The sequence below is a fragment of the Perca fluviatilis genome, chromosome 1 (assembly GCF_010015445.1).
Source record: "Perca fluviatilis chromosome 1, GENO_Pfluv_1.0, whole genome shotgun sequence".
In the NCBI taxonomy this organism is placed as follows: domain Eukaryota; kingdom Metazoa; phylum Chordata; class Actinopteri; order Perciformes; family Percidae; genus Perca; species Perca fluviatilis.
The window spans coordinates 2,192,009-2,211,349 of NC_053112.1; the positions used below are offsets into that span (position 1 = coordinate 2,192,009).

Here is a 19,341-nt window from a genome sequence, read left to right on the forward strand (position 1 = left end):
CATCTTCTTTTTCAGGGGAGCAACGGAGTCTAAGGTCGTCCGTAGGCATGTCGTAACACCGTCTACAAATGCATCAATTTGAGAGGGACTGAGGTTAACATACAGGTCCTCTGTTATGTTAAGGCATGACATAGAGTCGAATGCTGTAGGAATATCTTCTTTAAATTTAGCTATAGCACTGTCAGATAAGCATCTGGTGTAGGAGCTTTTATCTAATTTAATATAATCAGGTAGTAAGAATTCGAAAGTGATTAAAGAATGATCTGATAATACCGAATTCTGCGAAAATATTATTAAATCCTCAATTTCAATACCATATGCCAGCACAAGGTCGAGGGTGTGGTTAAAACAGTGTGTCGCCTTGTGCACACTCTGACTGAAACCGATTGAATCCAGTAATGAGTTGAAAGCAGTACTAAGGCTGTCATTGTCAACGTCCACATGGATATTAAAATCACCTACAAGAAGTACTTGGTCTGATTTAAGGACTAAACATGATAAAAACTCTGAGAATTCAGATAAAAATTCAGAATACGGACCTGGAGCCCTGTAAATAACAACGAATATAATTGGCTGTAATGTTTTCCATTTTGGATGTTGAAGATTAAGATTAAATGAGTTATAATGTAATTTAGGTTTAGGAGTAATTAACAGGCTTGCATCAAAGATGGCTGCAACTCCCCCTCCTCGGCCTGAGCCTCTAGGAATTTGAGTATTAATATGACTGGGAGGAGTGGCTTCATTTAGACTAACATAGTCTTCATGGCCCAGCCAGGTTTCAGTAAGACAAAATAAATCAATGTTATTATCTGATATCAACTTGTTTACCAATACTGCTTTAGAAGACAGAGATCTAATATTTAATAGTCCACATCTAATTTTCCTATTTTGTTCTATTGCAGTCGTTTTAATTCCAATTAGGTTGTTAAGTATAGCGCATCTTTTGTTTACCTTTGATTTAACCGATCTGAGCCCGGGGGACAAGCACCGTGCTTATTAGACTATGAGTGGGCCGACTGCTCCAAAACAAACACAGAGGTAGCCCAGACCCATCGCTAGACCTCAGTCTTAAAGGGGGCACATGAAATACATGGGGGCACAATTATTATTGGCGTACAGTGCATATATGTATAATAATCATATACTCTTGTTATACTATTCGCACGTAATCATCACGTTAAACATAACCAACAGCAATATGACCAGGTAGCCTATATAGCCTACAACACATTACATAGAAGCAATGTTATGAATATCCATAAAACACTTGACTATACAACATATTAGATGTAACACCAGAAGCATCTCTCAAACATTGCATTTTAAAGCAGTCAATAGAAGGATATGCATTGCTATGCATGTGCCATGAGACACACACGCACGCACGCACGCACGCACGCACGCACGCACACACACACACACACACACACACACACTCACACACTCACACACACAGAGACTTCGAACCTACCGGTACTTTGAGTGGAGGCAGCATGTCCTCTCTCCAGTCCCTCCTGTCATTTGAAGCTGCATGCTTATTTAAGCCCTTGTCTGTAAATCTTAAACCCCTTAATGAAGAAGGTTGCGTCCGATGATACAGATGTGAATTTCCTGCAGGCATAACAAAATGCGGAGTCCTTTTCACCGAGTAGCCTAGCACAACCAGTCCCTGTTCAAATACCAGCTACAGCTACGTTTTTTTTTTAACTGGATATTTCCTCAACACAACCTGTTTGGGTTTGTCTGTCACACCCCCTGATTCAACAGTTAGTTGTGGCCCAAATGCTGCCCCAGTCGCAGTTGCACTTGACCTGCAGGTCCTGCCAGGCCCAGGGTCGGGCTCCACGGAGCTACTAGCATCAGGCTCAGACTGTCGTCCAGGGGCCCCTTTCCAACGACAACATCAGGAGGCGTCAGTGTCGTATCCAATTTGGTAGAGGAGAATGTTGGTCGGCTTTTCAACCACTTACCATGAGGAACTGAAGCGAGTAAGCCGGCGAAAACTCAGCCAGCTTTCAAAAATGTGCGGTAACTGTTGAGCAGCTACACTGACGTAGGCTACGTCACGTCGTAGCCTAACTTTCTTTTTAGTAAGGCCGTGATAGGCTGTTGCAGTGTAGATTCCCATCAATCAAACAAAAATCACACCATTGTTTATTTATATTTATAATGTTTTAATGATAAAGAATGCAACATTAATGCAACACAAAATTAGCAACTATGATAATATAAAATTAAAGTAATTTTTTTAAGAGATCTGTGCCTCAAGTGGGGGGGCACAAGCATTTTTGGGGGCGGGCCCGGCCCCCTATGGCCCGCCCATAGCGACGGGTATGCGCGTAGCACTGCACCTCTGATTACTAATATCAAACTTGGGTTGTCATGGTTTATGTCTGATAAATTCGTTCAGATTTTTTGATATGAGAGCGGCACCGTCCCAGGTGGGATGAATGCCGTCTCTCTCCATCAGACCAGGCTTTCCCCAGAACGCCCTCCAGTTATTCACATAGCCCACATCATTAGCTGGGCACCACCCCGACAACCAGCGGTGGAAGGATGACGTACGGCTGTACATTTCATCATTGGTCAGGTTTGGCAGGGGTCCAGAGAAAACTACTGAGTCCGACATTGTCTTTGCGTATGCACAAAGTGACTCAACATTCATTTTAGTGATCTCCGATTTACGACCATTACCACCTACGTGAAGTATGATCTTACTGTATTCTCGGTTCTTTTTGCCAGCAGCTTTAGATGGGTTTCTATATCGCCCGCTCCAGCCCCGGGGACACATATGACCGTATGTAGGCCTACTGTAGCCGCCGGGGCCGCTGGCTTCACATATCGCAGTATAGAGCTCCCAATAACCAGAACTGGCTTCTCAGCGGGTGTATCGCTGAGTAGGGAGAAACTGTTAGAGAGGCGAAGACGCTCCGGTTTAGAGCGACCGTCATCATGTGCACTCCCTGGTCTAGATCTAACGCTACGCTTCCCTCGGACAGTCACCCACTCGCCCGGCTGCTCGGGGTCTGCCGGGGGACAGCTAGCAGAAGCTACAGAAGCTACAGTATGTTGGCCCGCATTAACTGGCTAGCTACGGAAGCATACGATTCTGATTCCATGGTGCGGAGCCGTGACTCAAACACATTGTTTTCTGTTATGGAGATAAGAATTGAATCAGAGCTGTCTAGATTTACCCTGCAGAGATCTGAGGAGCAGTTAACCATAGTCCTCAGAAATCCACCGGAGGTTAGAACGCCAACACGGAGAACAAAAGTTACTGTAATGTTAGCTTTTAGACACATCAAAGCATCAGCATCAGAACCAAATAGATGTGTTTTTCTTCATGAAAAACTATTTATTTGCGGTAGAAGGTCACAGAAACCTCAGAGAAGAAACCTTCGAGACGAGCTGTAATTAAACCAGTAAGGTAACGTAACCCGATTTGTTCAGGTCCTATCCCCTGACCAATCGGCTATCCTAACCTTGCCTAACCCTAACCAATCAAGCTGCTATTGAAGGGCAGGTATTGGCGTGGCCTCCGGTACTTAGACAAAAAGCACTGGCATCCTCGGATCAGACACACACAGACACCCGGACTGAAGAGAAGAGAAGAGAAGAGAAGCTTCGTCTCTGCCAGTTTTTCCTCGACACATGAAGGTTTAAAGAGTCTGTAGATCGACCTGAAGAGTTCAGCAGGTGAGAATCCTAGCAGAGGAATCTGGAAATGTCTGATAATCAGGATCACTTTGATGACGTGCTGTGTCTCTGTTTAACTGGACAGTAGAAAGGTTTCTGTATGCTGATTGGTTGATTCTGTAGAATTTCTCTCTGAGTTAAATGACAGTGATCTGAAAAAGATTTGCATGAATTACTGCCAGAGGCTCTTGTGTACATCAGCACTGTTTAGATTTTAATCTGAGCTCATATCAAGATTCTGGGTCTGTTCCAGGTTTCTGCCTAAAAGAAAGTTTTTCCTCGCCACTGTTGCACCAAATGTTTGCTCATAGGGGAATTGTGTCTTTGTAAATTATAGAGTGTGGTCTAAACCTACTCTATCTGTAAAGTGACTTGGGATAACTCTTGTTATGACCTTACAATTTGATAATATAAATAAAATGTAATTGAATCATCAGTGAAAATGTAGACAATTTCAAAACAGGTCAGACAGCTACGGTAAAACTTTTATTAAAACAAAGCATTAAATCAGAGGAATAAACGTTGCAGCTGTAGCAGGCATCTCACGATCACTAACGTTAGCCACGTTCATATTTAGACAGTGTTGGGAACGTTACTTTAAAAAAGTAATTAGTTATAGTTACTCACTACTTGTTCAAAAAAGTAACTGAGTTAGTAACTGAATTACTCTATAATAAAAGTAACTCGTTACCAGGGAAAGTAACTATTTGCGTTACTTTAAAAAAACGTTGCTATATGTCAAAGAATTTGGATTTTTTTTAGCAGTTTTCACAAGTCGGTTGAAATGAGTAGAACAGACAGGTGTTTAACGTACATAACTTTCAATATTTATAGCACGTCGACAGACAGCAAGAGGTTTATCCTGCACTTCAAGTATTATCTTTGTAAGAAAAGTAAACAGTTACACCATATAAACTTATATGACACATATACTTTAACAACATACCTGCCTATCATGCGGTTGACTCCAGCCTGTGTCATAGGTTTTTGTTGTGAGGCAGACAGATCTAGCTTTTGCTGCTTGGAGGACTTTGCTCCGAGTCCTTCTTTCTAGTGGATGGCAAGCTATCGGTAGAGGTATCGGTGGTTTTGGCCACTAGCTTTGTAGATGCGTGTGTCGGTGTGAGATGCTTCATTAAATTTCTTACAACGGATGTCGACAAAGTCTTCACTCCTGGACATAATGTACACATTACATGCACGTTCTTGCCTTTGACCACAATTAATTTGAAGTAGTGCTTATATCTCCACCTTGAAAACGCCAACTTTTCATTGGATTGCTCCGACTTCGCCATCTCTGCTGAATCTGTTTAGCTGTTGTGTGTGTGTGTGTGTGTGTGTGTGTGTGTGTGTGTGTGGCGCGTGTGCTGGCATGTGTGTAAAAACACTGGCTCTGATTGGCTACCATGAAACATGACTCTGCCTTAGCCAATCATAATCGCTTACCTCGTTATTAAACCACCTCCTCACTAGCTGCGAGCCAGGCGTGCGTTCGGATTACACAGTTTATTCAATCAGTGCCTAGTAACGCACCGCATTTAACGTCCAGTAACGTTAACGGCGTTGTAACGATGGGAAAAGTAATTAGTTAGATTACCCCATAACTGAAAAAATAACGTCGTTACCTAACGCCGTTCTTTTAAACGGCGTTATTCCAAACACTGTATTTAGACGCAACAAATGATATACAGATTTACATGAGCAGACAGAGAGCATTTAAGTCATAGCCTACAGAAGAACTCAGCAGGAGCACAGCACCCCAAAATACAGCTTTGATGTGTCTAAAAGATAACATTACAGTAACTTGTTCAGCAGAGGATAAATGAAAGAGGAGAATATTTCTGTCAGTTTTGACTTGTTAACATATTGGTTTTGTGACTGGTTTATTGGAGTGTAGTTCTATTACAGTAACAAAAGGTGCAGATGCAAAGATTTAGCAAGTGCATGTTTTGCATACCCTGGGGGCTAAGGACCCCCCATCTTTCAACCTGACCGACAGGGTTGTTGAAACTGGCTGAGGTGTGACCAAAACAACAGTCTTACAACTCGGACACATCACTTGGATTTACTAAACCCCCACTGTCTTTTCTGTCAAAGGTTCAGAATGATCCGATCCATGAGTCAAGAAATATACATAACTCATTCTGATATTTAAAAAAAAAATTAGGATTGTAATAGAAGATTTTTAGGATTACATCACATGTTGCAGCTACTTTTTTAAAACTGGACTATGTTTGATTATACCAATAATTTGCTCCTCCAGTGAACTATGGAAGAGTTTGTTGAAGACTCCAGCCTGGAGGATTGGGAGGTGATTGGCTCTGGGGGTTTTGGACAAATCTACAAAGCCAGGCATCATCAGTGGGGCTATGACGTGGCCATCAAACTGCCTCTTCAGGACAAGGGGTAAGTGCTTACAAAGGGGTTCCTGTATATAACTACATAAAGTTGTCTGAATTATTCATAATGCAAACAAACACACACAGGACCGAGAAGTCTTTGCTGCGTGAGATCGAAATGATGCGTCAAGCCACCCGCATGTTATGGCCGTCCGAGGGGTCTTCAAGGGTCAAACGCCCTCTGGCAGGTCATCGCAGCTTGGTGTGGTCATGGAGCTCATGGAGAGAGGATCATTGGTCTCCCTACAGGTAACCACGGGTGGAACAACTAGTCATATATTTTACTTGGAGTAATACCACTGTAACAATACTCTGCTACGAGTTAAAGTCATTAAAATTTAAAAAAGCATAACAAGTGAAGCATCGATTAAATGGAAGTTGGAAGTAATTTCATTTCAAAACTATTTCAAATGTAAATACATTTGGTCATATAATTATACAGTTTTCATGTTAAAATAGTTATTATTGCAGGAAAGAAGAACATTAATATAACAGCATATTCCAAACCTTTGAATGGTAGTGTAGGCTATATGTGTAGCTCACTATCTCCACTATTTGTGGATCTGTAACTCTGGAAACAATCTAACAGGAAGCATTGAGGGGAACTCCACCCTGGCTGCTGGTCTTCAGACTGGCTCACCAAGTGGCTCTGGGTATAACCTACCTCCACAGTCTGCCCCGTCCCGTGCTCCACCAGGACCTGAAGCCCCAAAACGTGCTGCTGGACGATGCTCTCAATGCCAAGGTGAGTCCCAGGCTTTGAGGGGAGTCCAGGCCTCATGCTTAATCTATACTGTTATAATACTTTGCACACTCTATGAAGACTAAAGGGAGCCTGTAAAATACATTGTAAGCCCACAAGATGGTATTAAGGACTAAAAATCATGGTAGATGGGTCGAATAAATACAGGACTTTCACTCAGGAGACCGGAGTCATGTCCCGTTCTTGTATACATACATCTCGTTCTTGTGCCCCGTGTCAGTTAACCATACATTTTTCAAATGGCGCTAAATCAGTCCACAACCGTGGCGTCACAAAATGATACCAATAGTCCCAACGCCGAAGGACACTTTTTGCAGAAGAAGCAAACACTAAAGGGACCTGTCCAAGCACCCCTATTCGACATGCTGGGAGTGAGAATGTGTTGCGTTGAGGTGAGGTCAGTCCAACTATATCTACCTGGTACCGCTCAACCTCCTGCACCAGCTTTAGCTTCTTCCCCACCAGAGAGGTTACGTTTCATGTTTTCAAAGCTAGTCTGCCTTGTTGGCAATCGGCACACCCAGGCCTCCAACCCAGGTAACCATCCATGGGGGTCGTGGGTCCACAGGGTAGTGGCGGTGTTAGCACCAATCCTTCGGGCTTTGGCCGACCGGGCTCCGTGGGCAAAGGTGAGGAACGACTTCCCTGACCATCGGTATCCACCACAATGTTCATGTTCTTGAGGCACCTAAGACCCTGAGACCACAGCTCCCCGCCGCAGCTTCAGAAATGGAAGCTTTAAACATTACCCACTAGGGTTCAATGCCCCCAACTTCCACATGGATGCCATAACAGACCCTACAGAGGTGTGAGTTAAAGATCTCTCTGAGAGGGGCCTCCAGATGTTTCCAGTTTACCCGCACTACCCATTTTTCAATGTCTTTGACTAAATCTAATGGTCTCATGACAGCCAATGGAAAAATCAACCACCAAGTTTGATAATGAGGCCTGCTATGACTTATTTATGACATGTTATGTTGTTTAGGCTAATTTCAAGTTGTCATAACACAAACCTCTCAGACAATGCTAACTTAGCATTAAAAGAGTCATAATTTACCAAATAACTCAATTACAACAGTCCTAAACATTTATAAAGACTCCTTCATGTTCATGACTGATTTCATGTCCGTCTTCTGCACACCCCTTCAAATAAAGTGTTACCAAATAAAGAACCTCTTCTGACGCTTTCCTCTCTTTGCTAATTCTCTCTGCAGCTTACAGATTTTGGCCTTTCCCGGATTTCCTGCAGCGTCACACTGTCCAAGAACGGTGAACCACTAGGAGGGACGATTAACTACATGCCACCAGAGGCTTTAACAAGCACATCGTACAAACCTACCAGAGCCTTTGATATCTACAGGTACAAGAGCATCGAACCAGCACTTGAATAAAAGTATCATATAATAAATAATAACTAGGGACGGGATCACTCCGGGCTCCAGGTTCAGTCTTTACAGGAAGTCAAATTAGCATTGGCATAGTCCTTTAACAGATGAGGGAATTGTTTTCAGAGAAGAGGAGTAAAGTGAGGTTACTTCATGCACAGATTTCCTTATTTTCATATAATACCCTCATTCTCACATAAGCATTAATTTATAGATGACAACAAACCCTAGCCAGCAATCAACCAGGGTGTGATTGTTTTGATGGATAATAATCCTGACATGTAATTCTCTCTGTCTGTCTTTCAGTTTCGGGATACTCCTTTGGTCCATTATCACAGGGAAACAACCATATGCAAGTAAGTGACTGTTCTGTGAGTGACTATCAATGCTCAAAAAATCTTAGTTTTTCTCATTTGAGTTTTGGGACACATGGTGCAAGAATGGCAGGACTTAGTTTTCTTGGCTCTGAGCTGTAGAGTAATGGCTTGTAAAAGAAAAGTCAAATGGACTAAAGCAGGGCTATTCAACCATATTGGACTTTCACGCTCTTATTCTAGTTGCTCCTTATTGTATTTGCTACTACAACTCAAAGCTAGGCCTGTAACAATTGTAACATGTCTCTTTGTTTAACGTCAATTAATTGCTATTATTTGGGATTCATTCAAAACTGTGTTTGTTTTGAAAAAGTTATAAATTTTAAAGTTTGACTGACAGAGAATATATATATATATATATATATATATATATATATATATATATATATATATTGTTAATCGTAATTATTTCTGAGACAATTGTAAATTTGGAATTGTTACAGCTCTACTACTACTAAATTAAATTTACAACAGCAGGTGGACCGCCCACAGCTGGATGATATCAAGGGCGATGCTGCCGGGTTGACAGAGTTGACAGGACTGATGAAGAGATGCTGGGATCATAAACCTGAACAAAGGCCCAGAGCCCTTGGTGAGGAAACTACTTCATTTACCTCTGAAACTCTGAATTAACACAGAGTAATTGTTTGTGATCCCGGGCTCTAACGTTACATTCTTTACTCTATGTTGTGTACAACAGAGTGTACAACTGAGACAGAAAAACTGTTCAAGATGCACAAACGTGAACTCAATGATGCTGTCCATGAAGTGCTGAAGAAACTGGTGAGGAACAAATCTCTTCATAAACACTCAAGTCACGCTGAGAGACTATAACTTTTTGATACGATGCAGCAAAGCATTGTTTTTATTGTGTGTAACTGGCTCTTCTTCTTTCCAGGAAGTGATGCCAGCAGGAGATGATGAAGACATATCTTCAGGTCTGTATTTATATACCACTGTTGCCTGGGTCCAGACCTTTGAATCCGTCCACTGCACCAAGTTAACTGATTATTCGTCTGGCATTGTGACATAAAGCGAACAGACCAACAAAGCAGGTCACGAAGCTGTTCGTAATTTGGTCATAAAAAAAAGTCTCTCGCAGTTCCCTGATTTTGTCTGTCGTTGTCATCTCTTCCCGTCAGAAGTTTCTGAATCTCATCATCTCCATAGTTAGACATATAATCTTTGATGTCTTTGTCTTCTTCTTCATCCTTGTTGTTTGTTTACGCCCGGTAGCGGCAGCCACAAGATAGAAACATCATCAGCACGCTGCCTCGCTCGTAGTGCTGCTTTTTTCTTAGGAGTGTAACGATACATCGATCTGGATATATTGATTCAATCCTCAATGATTATTATTAAAAAGAGTAGTTTGTTTTTTAATTGAAATGTCTGGAAGAGCTCAGTAATGCAATTGACGAATCATATTTTAGTTGCTTTTTGTAAATATATATAATTGTAAATGTTAAAGGGACTTATGTATTGTCTCGTACTGGACGCAGGCCTCTGAATTGAATCAAAATCGTATTATGGCAGAATCTGTGATAGCAGTAAATATTGTACCGTTGTCCAAAGAATCGATATATCGTATTGTAATAAACGTGTGATTCACACCCCTATTTTTTCTCTCACAACGTTCGAATATAAATGTTCATATTTTAATGTATGTTTCTTTTTACAATTCAAAAATATAATCAAATTTTGAATATTTGTTGACAGCCCTACTGTCCATGGGCCGCCCCATCACTCACACATTTGATGCTTGTGTAAATCCTGTTTACATGTGTGTGGACTCGGGCCAGTGTGTGTAATGTATCAACAGAGTAAAAAATTTAATTTCCCCTTTGGGATTAATAAAATATGACTTCTTCTTCTAGTGACTGGGATCAAACAGTTTTTGAGAGATGTAGAGATGTCTGATGGTCCACACCGGATACTGGAAGCTCTCTGGTAAGAACTGACAACAAGAGCTCTAAAGCTAGGTTTATGATCACAGTGCTATTCCAGCGTGAGACTGTCGTTTCCAGTGATAAATGTAATGTTTGGCGGTACGTCGGTATTTAACATGAATGAGTTCATTACTGTTGCCAGGCAGCCTGCTTTCCTTCTCTACTAATTCTTGCTTTTTCACAGATTATATTGTTTGTACGCCCGCCTGTATTTTGGAGAAAACTGCAACTAACAATGCAATGTGCAGAAACGTCTCTGTTCATGCTCGTAGCGTGTGCATCATCTACGGAGGCCCGCGTCACGGCGTCTCGCACTAGTATAACTGAGGCTTTAAGAGTCAGAACGAGTTAGTTTCATAGATTGATTCATGGAGTACTGTCGTTATATAGTGACAGTTGGAGCATATTTGACAAACGTCAACATTTTTTATAAAAGTTACCAGTTACCATCATTGTAAACATGCAGAGAAAATATTTCATGATCTGTTTTATCATGTGGGAGGATATTAATAATAACCGGAGCAGATCAGTGGTGTCTGTGCCTCTTATTATTTATACATTAGCTTCCTGTTCCTGTATCAATTATTTTTTGCGATTAACAATTTTTTATTTGTTTTTTAACACACAAACATATCATTTGTAGCATAAACATATCATCACCATCCACCCAGTAAAAAATAAAGAAAAGATGACTGGAACTTTAATACTCAAGACCATACAACAAAATAATAACAAAATAGACAACCTATAAACCAAATACACATAGCCTCTTATTATTTTAACATTTACATAAGTAACATTTACAATGACTGTTACTGTAACAGAGTATTTTACAGTGTGGTATTAGTACTTTTACTGAAGTAAAGGATCTGAATACTTCTTCCACCACTGGGAACTCTGCATCATGTCTAACAGCAGTTAGGACTCATGTTGGATAGAAAATCATCCTGACTGTGTTTCTTCCTCCAGGCCGGACTATGATGGAGAGCAGGGGTTAAGACATCATCTGATGAAGTGTTAGTCTGGATTTAGTTTCTCTTTTAATACACAGCTGATAGTTTTTTTCATTAGAACATTACTGACAACATGCATCATTATTAAACTTTATATCAGATGTTTTCTGATGATAAACTGCTGCTGTGTTTTGACTAACACTTCATAACGATCGCCAAGGGTGTAGCTTTGGTTTGAGAAGTGTGGGGGGGAGGGGTCTGGGGGGTCCTGAGTCATAAAAATGGTACCAAACTACGTATTAGAAAAATAAGTCTGTCATTATTGTTTAAAATAGGGGCCCATCACTGAGACTTGTAAATAAAACATTATCAACAAAATTTTAAAGTTGGGGGGGTTAAAAGTTATTTTACTTTCAACTGACAACAAAATGATAATGAATATGTTTACTAATTATTACTTATGATATAGTTTATGTTATTTTAACAGGTTATTGTTGCTCAGATCATATTTTATATATTTTATAAATTAATTGTAAATGATTAATTAATTGTTTATAAACCATCAATAAACATTATTTGGATGTGAAGTTGTATCTGACGATTATAACTTGTTAATGGTTAATAGTTTGTTAAGCTATAATCTATAAACATTGTTCTTTAATGCTTTATAAACCAGTAATTAATCATTAACTAATTATTATATGCATTAGATTAAATATAATTTCATTAACAGTATAATAATGTTTAACTAAAGTTTAACTAATGATGTTATTATAAACTGCTGCTGTGTTGTGTCTCGTTCTCTCCATCAGATTCCTGTGAACTCACACTGGACACAAACACAGTGAACACAAACCTCAAACTGTCTGACACCAACAGGACGGTGACATGTGTGGAGGAGTTTGAGCCATATCCTGATCATACAGAGAGGTTTGACTACTGGCCTCAGCTGCTGTGTAGAGATGGTCTGACTGGTCGTTGTTACTGGGAGGTTGAGATGAGAGGAGAAGGGGTTGCTATTGCAGTGAGTTACAGAGGAATCAGCAGGAGAGGAGACAGTGATGACTGTATGTTTGGACATAATGATCATTCATGGAGACTTTGGTGCTCTGATGATGGTAACTCTGTCTGGCACAATAACCAAGGAACATCCATCCCCTCCTCCTCTGTCTCTGATAGAGTAGCAGTGTATGTTGACTGTCCTGCTGGCTCTCTGTCCTTCTACACAGTTTCCTCTGACTTACTGATCCACCTCTACACCTTCAACATCACATTCACTGAACCTCTTTACCCTGGGTTTGGGTTTGGTTCATATGGTTCCTCAGTGTCTCTGTGTTCTCTGGAGGAGGAAACAACTTCCTGTCCTGTGGTTTAAATGTTGATGGAGGACGAGGCTTCACTTTGGTTCAAATTTGTCTCACTGATTGTGTCTTTAATGTCAGAAATGTTCTTCTTCTTCTTTAGTAATGTTCAAATGATCTCCTCAGGGATGAAAACTAGTTGTGTATAAACTGTGTTGACTTTGATGTTCACTTTAATCATGTTTCATTGGAGCAGCTTCAGCTGTTAGTGATTTATTTCCATAAAGGTTTAAAGATAAAAAAACAGAGATGTTGATGTTTACATGAGTTCGTGTTTTAACAAATGTAAATCTATTTCAGTTTGAAAATCAAAGAATAAAGATGTTTCCTTTACAATTAAGTGGTATTTTTCTTTTCATTTGAAGATGTTTAACACTTCTTGTGAATAGAATCAAATTAATCTTATTTCCATATCCAGTATAGAGGAGAATAGTCTTTGTCGAAATTGAATGCAGTCCTCTCAGTGCCAAATAACAATCAAAGTGCAAAGAAGGAAAATAAATATCTATATGTGTATACATTACTAGTTTTCCAAACCAGTTTCTGTTAAAATACTCAGATGACTCTATTGTCCTTTTCTACCAAATGTGATGACCCTATACTGTACCACAGCAACGTGGAATGGTTAGTTGAGTGGTGTGATAGAAACTCTCATTATTAACACTGTGAAGCCAGAGAAAATTTTCTTTGGAAAACCCCTGAATTGTCAACTGCCCCCAGTGAAGATTCACAATTCAGTAACCAGTCAAGTCTACAAATATATGGGTGTCATGATACATGAAAATCTCTCATGGACCTCTCATATAGAAATTATCTGCAAAAAAATACAACAGCATGTTTATTTTCTTTGTAGGGTGAGATCCTTTGGAGCTAGTAGCCAAATAATTTCTTTGATTTTCACATCAGTAATTCAGAGTATCATGCTCTATTGTAGCACTGCTTGGCTGAGTAGCCTATCAGTTAAAAATAAAGCAAAGCTATTTGATCAAATTAAAATTGGTTCAAAGATTATAGGACTAACTGTAGCACATTTCTTTCAGCAAGCTCTCACTAATAGTGTGCTCAGACTGGCCAGGAATATTTCTAATGACTCCTCACATGTTTTGCTCATAGAATATCAGCTTCTGCCTTCAAACAGACACTTTAGAGTTCATTCTTTCAATTGCTTCAGACTTAAAAACTCTTTCATACATCAATCTATCCTATTGTTAAACCAGCTACATTAAATCCAGTGCAATATTTATTCAGGATTACAAGTTTCCAAGACCTTGTCTGTGTGTATGTCATTTTCTGTTATGTATTTTTTGTTTCCTTATGTGGCAGTAAGTGGTAATGTCACTCAGAGAATGTTAAGATTTCCAACAACGCCACATGGGATAGGTCCAAGACCTTTAAAGCACACAGGTTTGTTTACCAAATTAGGGGTCAGAGACAATAAAGTAATTACAGAAATATACAATTTTATTTTTATATATGTTTAAATTAGCAACCTCTTTTCTATTAAAAGGTATGTCATGGATATTGGAAAACAAAACACAATTCAAATCAATAAACCACCATGCAGTATTAAAGCAAGCAAAATCGACACCAGCAATATGTACAACAGGCTTGTGCAAAATTCTGAATTTCAGAATTGGCCTCCATTCAATTCATGAATTGGAATTTTAATTTAATTGACTCCGCCCCACAGGAAGTTGAATTGGAATTGGAATGACAGGAAGTGGAATTAAATTAATTGTAATTCGAAGAAGTTCCACACAGTCACACAACAGAAAGAATGTGTTGAATCTCACATGCATTCAGTGCTAGGAAGGTTACTTTAGAAATTGCTTACTGTTATAAGTTACCCATTATAAATGTGGTTTGGATTACTTTATCAATGCAAAGCAATTGACTTTTAATTTGATTAGTAACTAATTGAATTACACATTTTACCTCAGTAATACAACTAAATACAATTACATTAATTTTGTAATTTAATAACATAATTTTATTACACGTAACTAGTTACTTGTTAGGGCTGTATAAATGACCCAACACACAGAGATACCTCACAGGACACAGATAAATAGTTCAAGTATTTATTAGGTGACAATACTCAGTGGAGATGAACAACCGAGGCTGAACTAGTAGTTTTCTGGGAGTGGACTGAAACCAGGCAGTGGCAGATCTGAAGAAGTTCCACAGCTGAAACCAGGTGAAGCAGGTGGTTATGTCTGAGTTGGCGTGAGGCAGGTAGCACGGCGGAGCACGGCAGGTGGGGAGCAGGTTACAGCAGGATCTGCACAGAGGAATTGCAGTTAGACAAAGTAAACACAAATTCGAGAGAGTTGCTAGGAGCAGGGATACTGCGCCAAATTACCACATCAGGGTATGTAACGATCTGGCGCTGAAGACGTGAACAGCCCGGGTTTAAATACTGCAGGTGTGAATCATGGAATGAGCCTCAGCTGTGCCGGCAACAGAGCAGGAATGAATGGCCACGCCTCTTGACCTAGTTCCTCCTGACACGCCCCCTGCCACTTCCAGGTAAAGACAAACAGTACAGATAGACATGGAGGGGAAAAGGGAGACACAAACACACAGAGAGGGGGAACAAGGCAGCTGACCCACAACATTACTCCTCAACCCTGCATACATGTAGCATGAAGTAATGCCATAATATAACATTTGGCTGTAACTGAGTAATGTAACACATTTATGTTACTGTTACTGTTGTGTTGTGAGTTGAAGGTGTGTTTAAGCCCTTTATAAGCTATATGCCAGGCTCTTGCTCTGTTGCGTTACAGTAATGTAATGAGTAGAGTAATGAGTTACTATCCATAGAGAATAACAAGTAAGCAGTGTTGGGAAGGATACTTTCAAAACGTATTTCGTTACAGAATACAGAATACATGCCCACAAATGTAATTTGTAACGTATTCCGTTACGTTACTCAATCTGAGTAACGTATTCTGAATACTTGGATTACTTCAGGATTACTTCCACATTGAATTGCGTTTTATAAGTGTAGGATGCAGCTATCACATCCATCTTACTAAACAGGCCTATAATGGTGTGTTCTTTTTATTCCAACTAGCTGAATGTGTACCTGAACAAGCAGATAGATTATTGTATTGGTAGTCCCGAACTGCATACTACAAATATCTAACCGCAGTCTTGCTACCACGAGCTAATTTTAGCTAACGTTAGCTAGCATGTCAAACGGGGCTAGTCAGTCTTTAAACGGCTCTGGAGCTAGTAAATCAGCACGTAGGAGAATGTAAAGTCGCACGTCAACGTTAAAATAGCAAGGTGACCAGTAAAACTACAGCAGACGACTACCCTTGGCTAATTAAAAAAATAGCTTACTTTAAGATGCTTCTTCAGGTTGGAGGTGGAGTAATTTGGACGCTGAAAGGAGGCTGGTTGCACTGCACAGTTATATTTCATTCTTTGAAATTTCCAAGATAGAAACGTATTCCTGTCCTGGCTCTGTCGTGCCGGTTCCGACTCCATTGTGACTGATCACGCAAATAGCTATTTTTTTCGATTTCATATCGGGGCTTCTGGAAAATGCATAGAGTTGCCTTAATTTATTCAGAGTGAATAAACTCGTGAAACAGATAAGTATCGTCATGTAATCCATTGACTTCAACAATGTAACTGTATTCTAAATACCAACTATTTAAATTGTAACTGTAACGGAATACAGTTACTCATAATTTGTATTCTGAATACGTAACGCCGTTACATGTATTCCGTTACTCCCCAACACTGCAAGTAAGGTAATGCATTATGGGGTTAGGGTTAGGGTAAAAGTGAATAATGTGTATTACACATTCTTGAGTAGTGACCACAACACTGATGATATCAAATATCAGTAGCATAATACCATCAAGAGATGGTTTTCAAAATAAAACTGTCTGTCAACTTACTTGTAGATGCCTTTTAAAATGTGAAGTAGCCTTGAGACAGACTAGTGCACTGCAATGCATGCATATGGCTCTGTGGTTTCCAGGTGTTGTAATTGGTTCTTAAAAATGAACTAGTACAGATTACCTTTTAGGCGTGCTATTATTTTCCATGTCACTGTTATTACAGGTGTCAAATCTATAAATATTTATAATCTGAAGTTGTAAGGGACTTCTGAAACTTCAAAAGTCCAGTGTTGACCATCAAATTGTGTAGAAAAGAAGCTTTCAAACAAATGTCCACCTCAAATTGTTTGGCAACCATTTTAAATACTTGGTTAAATTAAAGCATTCTGGGAAATGGAGTCATATTGCACAAAATTACAATGACGAAAATTAAAACAGAATTATTTGTTCTGCGACTAGAGCTTTTTACATTAACTGTTGGGGGAAAACATTTCCTGAAAATGTAATCTGTACAAGTAGTTCAAACTAATATCAATTATAGAATATGTAATGCAATCATATGACATATATTGTAAAGCTTAATTATTAAACACTTCACTTAAATTATGTATATGAATTTCTTTTAATTTGTATTGAATTGCAATTCTGCTTCCATTAATTCAAATTCAAATTGTAATTCTAGATCCTGTTTTTGACATCAATTCAAATTCAATTCAAATTCAAGAATTGAATTGGAATTTAGGAGTCATTCTCAATTCAATTCTGAATTGTGCACAAGCCTGATGTACAACAGTTAATATACAGTATTTACATAAAACAGTATTTGTAATGTCAACCTTAGGCTGCACCCAAAGATCAGTAGCCTACTAGTTATCTGAATTTTCAAAAGCTTAGGTTAGTTACCTAAAACGGCCACCTAGTTTAACCTTCTAATGCTTAGAAGCCCAAGGCAACATCTAGGTATATATATCTATGGGTATTGACATGCTACATATATGTACCATGTTTCGTTTAAACGTACTGCAGGGGCTACATTTTTTAAGTTTTTTAGGGGGTGCTAGCAAGCCATTTTTGTGCGACTATTCCCAAAACCCTTAAAAATACGTAAATTTTCACGAGGCTTGATGCAAACGCCCATTTTGGTGAGTTTTTGAGTATTTTAAGCCCCTCAAAAAGGCGATTCCTTTGCTGGAAGAAAGACAGACGAATTCCTTCAGTTTCAATAGGGCCTTCGCCACTTCGCGCTTGGGCCCTAAATTTGAAGCTTATATGATATACACACTTACACACTTGACCCCACCAGTGCAAATTCACACACCGCAATACCATCTCTGACCACTAAGGCACACACAAAGTTGTGACAGACACACAGACACACACAGACACACACACACACACACACACACACACACACACACACACACACACACACACACACACACACACACAGAGCTTGGTCACTCCACCCATCTGTCTGTCTGTCTGGCATGGAAGTTTCAATAAGAATGTTGCCTAAGAATCAGACGAAACAAAAGAATATTCAAATAAAAATGTAAGGACTTAGGCATGTGTTTGAGCGTGTTTGAACATGTTTGAGTGTGTTTGTGTTCTGTTAAGGCTGTATATATGACCCAGCACACAGAGATACCACACAGGACACAGATAAACAGTTCAAGTATTTATTAGGCATAAATACTCAGAGGAGATGAACAATCAAGGCTGAGCTTGTAGTCTTCTGGGAATGGACTGAAGCTTGAGGGAACCAGGCAGTGGCAGATCCGAAGGAGTTCCGAGTAGAATCCAGGAGAAGCAGGTGTCTGAGTGGCGTGAGGCAGGCAGCACGGCAGAGCACGGCAGGTAGGAAGCAGGTAACGGCGGGATCTGTACAGAGGAACTGAAGTTAGACAGAGTAAATACTAAATCACGAGAGTTTCTAGGAATACATGCAGGGATACTGAGCCAAGTTACCACATAGGAGTATGTAACGATCTGGCGCATAACACAGCCCGGGTATAAATACTGCAGGTGTGAATCATGGAATGTGCATCAGCTGTGCCGGCGACAGAGCAGGGATGAATGGCCATGACTCTTGACCTAGTTTCTCTAGACACGCCCCCTGCCACTTCCAGGTGGAGACAAACAGCACAGACACAGAGGGGAAAAGGGAGACACAGACACAGGAAGGGGGAACAAGGCAGCTGACCCACAACATGTTCAGAAACAGGAATTCAGAGAGTCACAGAGAGAGAGAGAGTGTGTGTGTGTGTGTGTGTGTGTGTGTGTGTGTGTGTGTGTGTGTGTGTGTGTGTGTGTGTGTGTGTGTGTGGGGGGGGTTTTATGGGGGTTTCCCATTGGAGGCCCCAGCAGCTGAGAAATCTTGCTGCTGTTATTTGTACACAGTGTTTTCTCTCCCAGCAGATATGGGAGTTTCCCCCTGCCATCCAGGCTGTCTCAGTCTCTGTGGATGGCAGTGATCTGTGGGCAAAAAGTGTCCCTGATATCCTGCTACAGATGGCAGGAGGTTAGAAAGTGTCCCTCGGTCTCCACCTCCTGCAGGTTGCAGTGTGTGCACAGTCTCTCCTCTCTGGGGAGCCGTGTGATACC

General features: G+C 40.1%; 2 protein-coding genes and 1 long non-coding RNA gene across 3 annotated transcripts; 2 read left to right on the forward strand and 1 right to left on the reverse strand.

The window, feature by feature from the left end:
- Positions 1-5,965: 5,965 nt before the first annotated feature.
- LOC120561330 (receptor-interacting serine/threonine-protein kinase 3-like) lies at positions 5,966-9,392 on the forward strand. The gene is given in 8 exon segments (XM_039804405.1): positions 5,966-6,102; positions 6,183-6,226; positions 6,229-6,344; positions 6,685-6,840; positions 8,073-8,218; positions 8,550-8,599; positions 9,092-9,209; positions 9,318-9,392. Coding segments are annotated over 7 exon segments (675 nt in total). The 3' UTR covers positions 9,118-9,209; positions 9,318-9,392.
- Positions 9,393-10,518: 1,126 nt separating this feature from the next.
- Positions 10,519-12,892, forward strand: LOC120566037 (neoverrucotoxin subunit alpha-like). Its single transcript, XM_039812250.1, has 2 exons — positions 10,519-10,564; positions 12,329-12,892. Exons 1-2 carry the CDS (start codon positions 10,534-10,536, stop codon positions 12,889-12,891), a joined length of 594 nt encoding a protein of 197 aa, XP_039668184.1. The 5' UTR covers positions 10,519-10,533; the 3' UTR covers position 12,892.
- A 5,510-nt stretch (positions 12,893-18,402) lies between these two features.
- LOC120566044 lies at positions 18,403-18,823 on the reverse strand. Its single transcript, XR_005640326.1, has 2 exons — positions 18,706-18,823; positions 18,403-18,618 (listed from the first exon to the last, which is right to left on the reverse strand). It is a non-coding gene; the product is annotated as an uncharacterized LOC120566044 (long non-coding RNA).
- Between the last annotated feature and the right edge of the window lie 518 nt (positions 18,824-19,341).